This window comes from Pogona vitticeps, chromosome 1 (assembly GCF_051106095.1).
Source record: "Pogona vitticeps strain Pit_001003342236 chromosome 1, PviZW2.1, whole genome shotgun sequence".
Classification (NCBI taxonomy): domain Eukaryota; kingdom Metazoa; phylum Chordata; class Lepidosauria; order Squamata; family Agamidae; genus Pogona; species Pogona vitticeps.
Genome location: NC_135783.1, coordinates 174,003,947 through 174,016,758, shown reverse-complemented (window position 1 = coordinate 174,016,758; position 12,812 = coordinate 174,003,947). Strand labels below are relative to the sequence as shown.

General features: G+C 41.4%; 1 protein-coding gene across 4 annotated transcripts in view; it reads right to left on the bottom strand.

Annotated features, from left to right (window-relative positions):
- FN1 (fibronectin 1) overlaps nt 1–12,812 on the bottom strand; it is an 83,787-nt gene that overhangs the window by 31,330 nt on the left and 39,645 nt on the right. For all 4 annotated transcript variants that reach the window (XM_072977652.2, XM_072977656.2, XM_072977659.2 and 1 more), the window contains exons 20-25: nt 11,766–12,038; nt 9,182–9,448; nt 6,393–6,487; nt 3,794–3,962; nt 1,796–1,882; nt 426–617 (exon numbers count right to left, since the gene is read on the bottom strand). In XM_072977652.2, coding sequence (XP_072833753.2) covers nt 426–617; nt 1,796–1,882; nt 3,794–3,962; nt 6,393–6,487; nt 9,182–9,448; nt 11,766–12,038 — 1,083 coding nt within the window. The remainder of the gene's footprint in view (nt 1–425; nt 618–1,795; nt 1,883–3,793; nt 3,963–6,392; nt 6,488–9,181; nt 9,449–11,765; nt 12,039–12,812) is intronic.

Here is a 12,812-nt window from a genome sequence, read left to right as displayed (position 1 = left end):
CTGGACAATATGCCCCAGATTCCTCTGGGACAGCAACAGCATTAGCTGGCTGGTGAATTTTGGGAGCTGTAGCCCAAAACATAGTACATGCCCAAAGTTCTGTCCCTTTCCATGTAAGCAGAGGTGCTTAGGCACTCTGAGCTGAGAGCTGTTCAACACATCACTGATGATCAACACACCAGTGTATGTCTAGGTATACAGTTGCAGCAGAACACTGCAAGACATTTGTATTTAATGTCCAGGACCAGGACCTTGAGCTCAGAAGTGGATCCCATGAAAACCAAAGTGGTTTATTTAAGAATGAGCATACACAGGATCAGTAAAACATCTTCACCAAAGATCAAATTGCTTCCTTATGTACAAGAAATCAGCAGAACTGTCCCCTGAGAAATCGGCAAGATCTGATGGTCAAGTTTAAATTTTACCTTGGGTGATGGTTTCAAAGATGGGCAAGCTCTCCTGGTCATCTTTGACCGCATAGACACTGACATTATACTCCACACCAGGACTCAGATGTTCAAAGATGCAGGATGTCTGGTCTGCATGAACGTCTTCTTCAAGAGTGTAGCCCTGCTGCCCATTTGTTGGAACAGTAGTAATTCTGTATCCAGTAATCTCTGAAACACAGAAATATCAATAACATATTCCTATTAGGACTGCCTTGAAGCTAGAAATGAATGGTATTTTTTAACATATGAAATAAACTTAATACTCAGAATCTGATGGCAAGAATTCTCTCTAGCGAGTACACCAGGGAAGTTGCAAATGATAATGAAGAGAGATGGGCACAAACAGGTGGTCCTGGGTTCATGTGCCCACTCAAGAGGCAGCTCCAGGAAAAGGTGGGGCAAAGAACCCAGGGTGAGGCTGGGAAATGCCGAATGGCCGTTCGGCCAAAAAAACAAACCATCTCCAATGATGGAGATGGATGAAAAATTAAATTAAACCAGATCACTGGAAAAAAAAATACTTATTGTGTGTCAGCCAAAGTAATCTCACAATGTGATCATGCATTCCTGATGTGTGAATGTGTGTGCTTTGCCATATTGGATGCCTCTTCATGTTCAACTATGGAAACCCAAAGAGAGAGCAAGAGTAGCTTTAAAATACTTTTAAGGCCCTCTGTTCTGACCAGTGATGAAGACATGTGCTGCTGTTTATAGACTGGGTTTTGGTTTTGAATTAAGACAGATACTGCCACTGACAAATATGGGTTTTTTAATTTTTAATACACCCCAAACTCTGCTAAAGCATTTTGGTTTTTTCCATAAATTCCTAAAATTCAAAGCTTTCTTCAAAATCCCATGAGATACTTTTTTTTCATGGGATGTAGGATATCCCCGAGGGTGCGTTTGTCCTGCAGATACTTGAGAAGAAGAGGATTATGTTGCAAAATATTTCAAAAAATATAAACAATGAATTTCATAAATTTTGAGGTATACAAATCTATGGTCTGCACTGGTGCTCATTTCTCATTGCTCTACGAAAGAGTTCAAAAGCAACAAATAAACAAACAAACAAGCTTAGGAAAGCCAGATTAATCCCACCCCATTCTACTAATGGGTGTCTTTTTGGTGATGCAATTTGGTTTCAAAACCGATCTTCTGCTCTGCAAAATATCCTTTTATTAGCTGACTTCTGTATTAGAATTTCCACTGTAAGTAATATATTCAAGATCTGGTTAACAATAACAACATCCAAAAGTATTAGCTGAACTGCCACAGCCAAGCAATGTGTGAGCAGATCTGGCACACTGGGTCAGTCAAGAGGAAAATACTTAGCCAAGTATAAATACCTGGAGTTGTGCTTCTTTCCCAAGAGACAGTGAGAATACCAGTGTCAGGATTTGAATCAAGGCGCAGGTTGGTTGGTGGTGACAGTGCTGCAAGAGATTTTTTTTTAAAAAAAACATGTTTTAGGATTTCCCTAGGAATGCAATGGTGAACTTGAACACATTTTCAAGAGCTGTTTCTCTTCCACTGTGTCCCTGACAAACCAGCACTCTAAAACTTACTGACTCCAATGGGTCAACTGGTAGAGACTTAAATATAAGACCTTGACTGTCTCAAACAGACTGCTGTGCCACTTCTTCCCCATTGCAGCCCTCGCCTCCCCAAGCCAGCAATGCTGGACAGAGAATTAGAAGAGACTCATAAATGAACTGAGTTTTGACATGGGAGAAAGGAGGAAAGTCCAAAAATAAGATGGAATGTGCCTTCTGTAAGTGGAGCTTCCCTGGGCTACCTGACAGTGCTTCTAGAGGACCATGTCAGTAAACACCATGGCCATAAGCTCACATGACTTGTAAGCAGCAAGAATACATGCTCCTTCTCCTGGCTCCAACACATTTTGGCATGATTACTAAGAAGCCATTTGATTCAAAAATAATTCCACTGACTACAGTGAGGATGTATTCCAAGAATAAATGACTTTGGGATGCTTGGCCTCATATCATTGCCTATTAGCTGATGGTTAAATGTATCCACAAATATAGAAAACAAAATAATGACCCACAGGCTGGATACATTCAATATACATTCCCGTCCCCAAGAAAGGAGATGCCAAGGAATGCAATAACTACAGGGCCATTGTTTTGATTTCCCATGCACACAAACTGATGCTGAAGGTGTTGAAACAAAGGCTTTTACTTTATATGGAGCAAGAAGTGCCTGATGGTCAAGCTGGACTTCAAAAAATAAGAGAAACTCAAGATCACATTGCAAACATCTGCTTGCTACTGGAGTGCATCAAAGAGTTTCAGAAGATCTATGTAGGCTTTATAGACTACAGCAAAGTGACTGTGTAGATCATGAGAAACGATGGGCTGTTCTGAAAGAAATGGGTGTGCTTTAGCACTTGATTGCCCTGATGTGTAACTTGTATTGTGGACAAGAAGCTACTGCTAGGACCGAATACTGGAAAGACAGAATGGTTTCCTACAGGCAAAGGGTGCATTTTATCCATTTATCTGTTCAATCTGTACACAGAACATATCATACAGAAAGCTGGATTAGATTCAGCTGACGGAGGTGTGGAAGAAACATTAATAATTTGAGATATGCAGATATCACCATTTTACTGGCAGCAATTATTTGAAATGATTTTAGTGAAAGTGAATGAAGAAAGTGCCAAAGCATGACTGCAGCTGATCATCAAGAAGAACCAAAATTGTGACTACAGAAGAACTACATAACTTGAGCATTAACAATGAAAAAATTGAAATTTTGTATACTTTCAATCCAAATAGATTGTAGCCGAGAAATCAGAGGAAGACTGAGACTCAAAAGGGCAGCAATGAAGGAACTAGACAACATGTGTAAGGATGTGCCACTGGAGACCAAGACCAAGATCATTTCCAGTCACCCATATATGGGTGTGAAAGCTGGACATAAGAAAGCTTCCAGAGGGAAAAAATGTTTCATATGAAATGTCGTGCTGGAGGAGAGCTTTGTAGATACCCTGGACTGCCAGAAAGATGAACAAGCGGGTTCTAGATCAAATCAAGCCTCACCTATCTCCAGAAGCAAAAATGCTGAGGCTGAGACTGTCCTACTTTGGGCACATCAGGATTCTCTGGAAAAGACAATAATGCTGGGAAAGTTGGAAGGCAGCAGGAAAAGAAGAAGACCCAATATGAGATGGTCTAATTCCCTAAAGGAAGCTGCGGGTTTGAGTTTGCAAGAGCTGAGGAAAGCAGAAGACAGGACGTTTTGGAGATCACTCATTCATGGGGTCACCATAAATTGAGGGCAACTTATCAGCACACAGAACAACAATAACAAATGTGTCATACGTGTTACTACTTTCTTGACTATGGGAGCATCTTTCTCTTTGCCATCTGTGAGGACTGTGATGCTGTAAATGTATTCCACACCAGGAGTCAGTCCAGATATGACAATGCTCCCAGACTCAGAGATGACCTCCCTCGGAGCTTCTCCACCTTGGCTTGGCCGCACGCCCAGCTACAGAAGGAAAAGAATGAAGAATCACACACTGCTCAATACGACTGTTACAGTATCTATACTCTTGAGAACAAGGGTGGCTTGTGGCCACGGTGTGTCTTAACTCTGGGCGCGGGGGTACCATTTACGGCTGTGCCTCCAGCCACCTTCTCAACCACTGCAACTGCAAGTAGAATATTTTAAAGTCCATAAAACGTCCTAGAGTATATTTCTTTAATTACTCATATGGCACATCTTTATACATCTTCAGAAAGTTCATTCTCGGCCACAAATTAAGCTTTTAATGTGATAGAATCTACATGTTTTTGGTAGAGATACCACCAGAACTAACCCACTAAGAGACATTTTCAGGAGACCTGAGCTCTTATTTGCACTGGGCCATGGGAAGGTGGCGCTGCTAAAATAAATTCTCTCCCTTAACTGGAAAGCCCCATTAGAGTTGCTGCAAGTTGGCTCTGACAGGATGGCAGATAACACAAACTACCATGTCTACAAATGATTAACAAGGATGCTGAGCAAAGTTCCTTTGAAGGCCACGTGAACTGTGGGACATCATACGCCAGGCAGCATTTTCACAGCCTCATTTCATCAGGATGCTTTATCTTAAAAAATCTTTCCACTTTTTCTTCTTTGTTGTTGTTGTTGAAAAACACTAGGCACAGTCAAAATTATAAAAACATTGCCTGGTATTATAAAACAGATGCAAGTTTTAGCCAAAAACATAAGTATCTGTTAAATATCAGTGCAGCATATATGCTGTTCCTAATGTTGCCATTCTTTTGGAGCTCTGATGGTGTGATTTCTGAGATCTGCAACTGCTTATAGTACTGTGTGAATTTTCTTGATATTGTTTGCAAAGCCCCAATGACTATGAGGACCACTAAAGTGTGTTTTTTCCAGAGGCGAGATGTTTCGATTGCCAGGTCTCTGTACTTTGTTAGTTCTTCCAATTCTTTATTTTCAACTCTGGCATCCTCTGCAATTGCAATGTCAATGATCCAGACATTTCTTCATTCTATTACTACTATGTCTGGTGTGTTATGTTCAAGGTGTCTATCAGTTTGGATCCGGAAATCCCACAGGATCTTGACTTCCTCATTTTCTGACACTTTCTCTACCTGATGTTCCCATGGGTTTTTGGAGGCTGGCAAATTATATTTTTTGCCTAATGACCAGTGCACTAACTTTGCCACTCTGTCATGTCTAGCTTTCGACTCTGTTTCTGCAATACAGTATTTGGACATTCACAGATGAGGTGTGACACAGTTTCATCTTTTTCTTGCAGAGTTGACATTTGTTGTTAGCGCTGATTCCTTGGATTTTAGCTTTCATCACGTTGGTTTGGAGAGCTTGTTCTTGTGCAGCAAAAACCAAGACTTTGGTTTCCTTCTTAAGGGTCACCAGGTTTAGCCATGTCCATGTTGAATTATGATAATGTTTTCCATCAATATTTCTCAGGTGTTGTCCATGTAGTGGTTTATTTTTCCAGCTGTTTATTTTCAAATTGTTGTTTCTTATATTGAGCCTTTGTTTCTGTTGTTTTCAAAATACTCTCCATTTTCACTGCCTCAAGTAATTTTTCTCTGCTTGTACTGATATAATCATTTAGATTTCTTTTTTCCTCATCTACTACCTGCTGTATTTGCAGTAATCCATAGTTTCCAATCTGTCCACATCACTTTTTCTATGTAGTGCGTGATGCATGTTCATTAGTTTCTGTGTTTTTTGGTCCAATTCTTCTAATTTGTTTTGAGTCCAATCTATTGTTCCAGCTGGGTATCTAATTACTCAAACTGCCCATGTGTTGTTGTTGTGTACTGTTTTAAGAAGTTACTTTAAAATTCACTGTTTGAACGTTGGGTTTTACCTTCTGCAAATCAAACTTAACAGCCAACACAAGAACAACTTTGAAAAGTGGGATGAAAAAATGAAAACAAACCGTGCCAGGCTGATGAGGTCACCAGAGTCAGTATGGGGCTTTGATCTCATTGCCTTCTTTGTGAATACATTCTCTAGTAATTCTTTATCTGCCACATTATCCTGCACTGAATAGGGGGCTGGACTTGATGGCCTTACAGGCCTCTTCCAACTCAATTATTCTCTGACCCAGCTTGAAGCATATGTCTTTCATCCAATGCCTAAAGTGCTACTACAAGTGATGAAACAAAAACTAACAATGACTAAGCTTTAGAGTAAGACTAGAGATCACGTGACTCTCTAGTTGCTGTTAGGCTGCAATGGCCATCGCCTTTTCGACTGTCAGTGCTGGCTAGAGAGAACAGGAGTTGTGGTCCAACGACACTTGGAAGGCCACAGATTCTGCAGCCCTGCTCTAGACCCAACTCATCTGTTCTTCCCCACTGAGCAAGTCTGACTCCTAGGACTGCTGTGATTTGAAACACCACAAGGGTGGGAGAGCTCCTTCCCTACCTTGAAGCCAATTCTCGGTGCTGGTGTCCAAGTAACAACAATAGAGGTCTCAGTCACTTCAGTGGTATAGTGAGGAATTGAGCCTCTGGGCTGCACTGCAAAACACAATGATCAACAGAACATCTAGTAAACAAATATCAAGCCTCTGAGAGATGCCGCCGTATCACCGAATATACTTTTTTTTTTTTACTAGCAGAGTATGTTCAGCATTTATTATCGATGGACTTTGTGTTAATAATTATTTTTGCCCCCGGTACAGAACGTTCTTGGAATGGCAAACTGCATGAGCCAGCGGTGCCTCTTTCTTACATTCATCAATGCTAAATAAAAATGGTTCCTCCCACTGTCAACAAGCTCCCTCCCCCATTGTCCTCCTCCAAAGTTCAAAATTTCCTATGAAAGAGCATAGAATTGGGTGGGGAGATACATCATTCTACAAACATTCTGGATCAAATTCCATGCCATGTTTTGAAGGTGTTTTGAAGTTAATTTCACAGGAGTCATGCACAGAAAATAAGAACAGAATGCATCACCACTGCAGTTTGCCTAAAACAGTACTGTGAGCGGGAATCCCTTGTTCCCATACAGATTTCAAGCGAGTCACATAGCTACCAGAAAGAAGCATGGATGCATTCCTCCTTCTTAGTTTTATCATCCCTTGTGTTGTTGTGAAGGCCCTGTATTACAACTATTATCAGCCATCCTTCTCAGAACAAGAATTCTGTCCTCATGAAAGGGGACATTCCAAAGTTTTCAGGAGGCCTGCTACCACCTGCTGCTGCTATGCTAGAGATAGCCAAACCAGCATTGCTCCCTCCTTCTTGCTTGCCAGAGCAGAGTTCCTGTGAACTACAGGAACTGGGATATCGCAACACAAATATGTTTACATGCATGCACCCATGAGATTCTTGGTTCACCTCCCTGAAGCAACAAGGCAATAATATGTACACTGATTTGTTCTCACTGATAATTTTCATTAACAAAGTCAACTCAAAGTAGTGTCTTTCACATGAATACTGCAGGTTTAGCAGAACTAATATTTTCCTGCTTCGGCAAATGTGTCGCACATTTGGAATAAAAATTCTTAATTAACAGCCTCAGCAGGGATGACTGCCACCGCAGATTTAAGTACATAACCAGAGGGATCTCACCAAATATGCTGCTTTTCCACATTAAGTCTGGTGAACCCACTGAGAGAATGTGATTTAAGAACCAAGAGCTACATTAAAAATAAAAACTGACCCTCCAGTAAATCTGTCTTTCCTACAGAGATCACAGGGTGACAACTCCCACTGTAAACTGTTCCTGTGTTCCTGGTTCCTACTGCTTTTATTTGTGGACATTCTAGACCACATCTGAGTCACGGTTTGCTATCACTTCCATCGGACAAGAATGACTCCATTGAAAAAACAACCCTAAGTACTGGAAGCAAAACAGGTATGGAACTTGGATCCCAGTCATTAGACACATTTAACTTGGAACAGACGCAAGTCAGGAGACAGCTAGTAAAACACTAAAGCATGCTTGATATGAACCATGAGTCTTCTAAATCAGAAACCTATGAACCAAATATGGTGCTTTTATATGAATGCTTAGTGCTTGATTTAATGCCGTTTTAGCCTCAGCAAAAACCAGCAATTTAGACAGCTGGCTTATACAGTAGATCAACAGTCTGCTGCTAGCCAGCAGAGTGTATTTAGGTCTACATAACCTCTGAGGTATCAGAATGAAGACAGACCATAAGGACCATATCTTTGCAATGCCAGATGCCTGAAAACATCACCCCACATCTCCACGTGGTTTCAGCTATCTCAGTAAGGCAGCAAAACTAGGGAAGGTATCAAGACTTAGTGGGAGCCATTGAGATGTGTTCAGTTTTATGGGGCAGACATTTGGCAGTCTTACGTCCACTAATAAGGCTATGAGGATTTGATGCCACTTGAGACTGCACCAGCATGAGTCAAACTGCACTGCATTCAGGATAATGACTTCCCTAGAAAAACACAGAACCTGTCCTTGAAGGGGGAAGTGTCACTTATCTTTATATCTCAGACAACAAAGATGTAAGTGCTGAAACTTTCAGTGGGGCACACACAGTTCCCCTTAGAGAAAGCCATGATGCCACTTTTGCCTTCCTTCATAATGGAATCAGGGCCAGTTCGTGGACCACTATTTTCAACAGATCAGTGATTACCAAAAATACTGGCAGCATTGTCCAAATTATGGGCAGGGATAACTTGACCCCCATGTGTTGTACCACCCCTGAAACAGCACCCTTCTATCATTGTCTGCCTAAAGGTAAATCACACTGAATCTGATGGGGCTTACTGCTAGAGAAGCAGATATGATTGAATTACTGGTCTTCAAGAGATCATCAGAGAAGGAGAGCTAAAACTTAGGGGTCAAGGGCAGCCATTGGTGTATGTTATCACACTGCCTTTTTCCCGGGCAGTAATCAGAAATGGGTAGCAGTTTCGTCTCTGACCCACCAGCAGAAGGTGCTTCGCACTGCTAGACAAAAAAAGAGGGAATTCTAGTAAATAGGATGAAACTGGCAAAAAAAAGCCTTTAAAACAACAGCAAGAACTTTGTTGATGGAAGCATGCTGTGTGACACATGCACTCTACAAAACTCTAACCAAAACTCACACTACTTCGTGTCAATTTCTGAGACACTGTATTGCCAGGTGGTGGTTATTATTATTATTATAGGTGTGAGCTCATCACAAGTCTGGCTATTTGGAGGCAGAAGTATCAATGAAACAATAGTCAAGGCTGCCCCATGCTTACAGGTTGTGAAGATTCCTGTTGCTGGGCTGCTTTGCTGGTTTCCTTTGACAGCCACAAGGGACACGGTGTACTCAGAGTTTGGTTGCAAGTTTCTCACAAGGTATCTTGTGGCTGATGGCCCCACATTGTACTGTTTTGGTTGTCCTCCTGTTGTTGGGCCGACAGAAAGGTGGTAGCCTGTAATACGGGCACGAGGGGGCCTCCATGTCACCAGCACTGTGGAGTCGGTCTCATTGACCAGCCGCAAATTGGTTGGACTATCAAGATCTAGAAAAGAAAGCCAAAAATCCTCTTACATCTCTTTTGAAAACCACTGTTCTTTCCCCCCGAGAATGCATGAAGCAACCACTTCCGGCTGTGATTTCTACTACTAATATTATCTCAGTTTGATGTTGATTGCATGTTAGATGCTATTATGGAAACCAAATAGAAACCCTGCAGCTTAAAAAAAAAGTTATGCCAAGAGTTAAGTACTGTACCCACATTCCACTCAAAGTAATTTATGGCTCAGTTCAGCTAGAGCAGTTGGTACCCATCTGTTCGATACAACAGAAAGCATATTTCCACAACTTTTTACAAGGTTAGGATGAGAGAAACAGGCAGACCAACAGCCTCTGCATTTTCACCAAGAACTAAGCTCAAGACAATTGTAGCAGAGGTTCACTCCCGTGTGGGCCTGGGATTCTAACCACAGAGTGCGACAGACCTCCCAGCAGCTTGGTTGTCCGTCTAGGGATTTTCTAACAGTTATAATTTTGAAAGTTTAATGGACTTCAGGAAAAGCCCAGCCTTTCCACTCATCCTGCTTATTTATGGTACAGTTGTTCCAACGGCTAGTGCTGCATAAAACACTGCTGCCTGCCCTGCTACACTGTCCAAACTAAGTCTAAACCTTTTGACAGCTTGATTATTGCAAACCCCTCTTTCTCCATAAATACGTAAAACATTATTCTTAGCCAGGCAAAACTGCTACCCTGTTTCCCAGAAAATAAGACCTACCCTGAAAATAAGCCCTAGTATGATGTTTCAGGATGCTTGTAATATAAGCCCCAGTTAAGTAAAAAACCCCACCCTCCACCATTGTGCAGCAACCAGAAGAAGATGACATGACTGCACTTGAATCAATGCAGATTGTTGTTCATGAAAAAAATAAAACGTCCCCTGAAAAAAAGCCCTAATGCAATTTTGGAGCAAAAATTAATATAAGACCCTGTCTTATTTTCAGGGAAACTCGGTAGCACCAGGATAGCTAGCACTCCAAGAGATGGAAATTCCAGAAACAGTAGGCACAGGGGGGCACGTTCCCCCCGAAACAGCAGGGTACAGTGTCCATCCTGCTCAGATGGTAGTGCCCACCTCCTCAAGAGAGTTTTTGGCCTTGATCTCAATGTAGTGTAAACTTGCATATGGACTACACACTACAAGCTGGAGTGAACAAATGTTTATCTGTCAGTTCTGTGTGTGTGCAGACAGAAACCCCAAAGAACTGAAACAGTCCTCGTACAGAAAATTCACAAGTCAGGGAGAATGGCTTTCCCCTGGCATTTAATTTTGCACTAGCAGAGTCTTTTAGTTCTGCTGGTTGGTTAGCTTGTATGAAAGAGATTCAGTCACCCAAGTCCTCACTTGTAGTTTTAGGTCTACTATTTCAGTGTAAATTAGGCCATAGAGTAGTAGAGAAATAGACAGGAGTCCCTAGCCAAACACATGTCCTTTGAGGTGGTCCTAGAGATTTAGAAGCCTTTAAAGAAATGGTACAACATCTAACGTAATTCCTCCATAATTTCAACATTCCATCTTCCTGTACTCAGCCCTTGATTTTATGATTCCCAAGGACTCAAAGCCTAGAGGGAACCGTGGGAAGAAAAATTATAAAAGGATCATTCCTTGGGAATGCTAGTCTTGCCCCTTTCCCCAGGAATTTCAATTACAGCTCAGGACTTATGTGAAGCTTTTCAAACTGTGGTTTAGGCAAAGCAATTACGGTCATGATCATAATGTATGGAAAACACAGCTCCAGACGTCTGTTAAGAGCTGCAGTCAGGCAGATTAAGAATCACTACAGTCAGCCCTGCATTTCAGAGCAAAAATTCTGGATCTTATTCTTCATTGTGTAGTGCATTCTGCCATCAAGTACGCAATTTTTAAAAATGGCGCCATATGATATCATAATGGACTGCTATTACTCATAATGAGATCATGTCGACATTCTGTGATTCACTGGTATTATGCTGTGATCAAGAAAGCTACACTTAAGGGATCTGTGTGACAGCTTACATGTATGTGTACGCATGTGCATACAAAGAAACACGCAAATGATTTTACTCAACAGCCATTTGCAGACTGTTTTAAAACCACACAATCAGAAAAAAAAACAGTTTCAAGTCCATTAGAAGGAACTCCCAAGCCTGAACTAGGCAGCAAAAAACCACACAAAAAGTATGCAGGTCTCTTTCTATCTCCTCTAAGTCTCTAACTTCTAAACTCACAATTATAAATGAGTATTGTTTGCAGAAGCATAGAGTTTGGCAGGACGAATTTAGGGCAAAGAGATGATAAACTGAATTACAAGAAATGCACATACTGGTTGTTTGTTCTCCAGTCAAGGGTTCACTCTCAGTGTCTTGTCCAAGGGCATAGATCTTGAAGAGGTAGGTTGTCCCAGGCAAAAGATCCTTGACTTCAGCAAAGGAATACCTAGTAACTGGCAACTTTTGCCCATGTTTGCCAGGATGGTTAACTGGAATCACTTCTACACGATAGCCAGTCACGGCCCTGTCTGGAGGGTTCCACATGATGGTGATTTTGACATCAGTGACTTCCACAAACTGCAGATCTTTGGGCGGAGGAATCTCACCTAACCAAAAGACATATAAGGGATATCCATCACAAGTTTGCAATGGGATTTGGATGAACAGCAGAGCATGGGATGAATCGCTTATTAGTAATGCCATTGCCCTATAATGCACTATAGGCAAAGAAGATGTAGTAACATTTCAACAAAACGGTGATACACCAAGGGTAGGGGGATAAAAGAAATAAAAAAATTACATGCAAACTAAAATCCTTCCTTTTCTAAACAGTTTAAAATCAATAAATATAAATCAATATATAGAAACAAGCATTAAATGCAATTGCTAATGCCAACTAAAGTAGACCCATTGAATTAGTTGTTTTTTAAAACAACACTTATTTAAATCCCATTGATTCAATGGATCTTCTCTAACTGGGATTAACAAAAGCTAATTTAAAACATCAGAATTCACAACTGGATCTTAGATCCAGTATTTGCTGATAGCTTAGAAGTAAGGATAATCATACAGTGGTGCCCCGCATAGCGACGTTGATCTGTTCCAGGATTAATGTCGCTATCTGGATTCATCGCTATGCGGGGGGGGGACACCCATAGGAACGCATTAAACTCAGTTTAATGCGTTCCTATTGGGGAAAAACTCACTGGTAAGTGAAGATTCCCCCATCCGGCCGCCATTTTCGCTGCCCGGTAAGTGAGGGGAGGGCGCGAAAACGCTGCGGGCGGCCATTTTCTGCACCCGGTGGCCATTTTGGAACCGCCGATCAGTTGTTTTCTAAACATTGCATGTTTAGCCTATCTAAAAAAACGCGTCGCTAT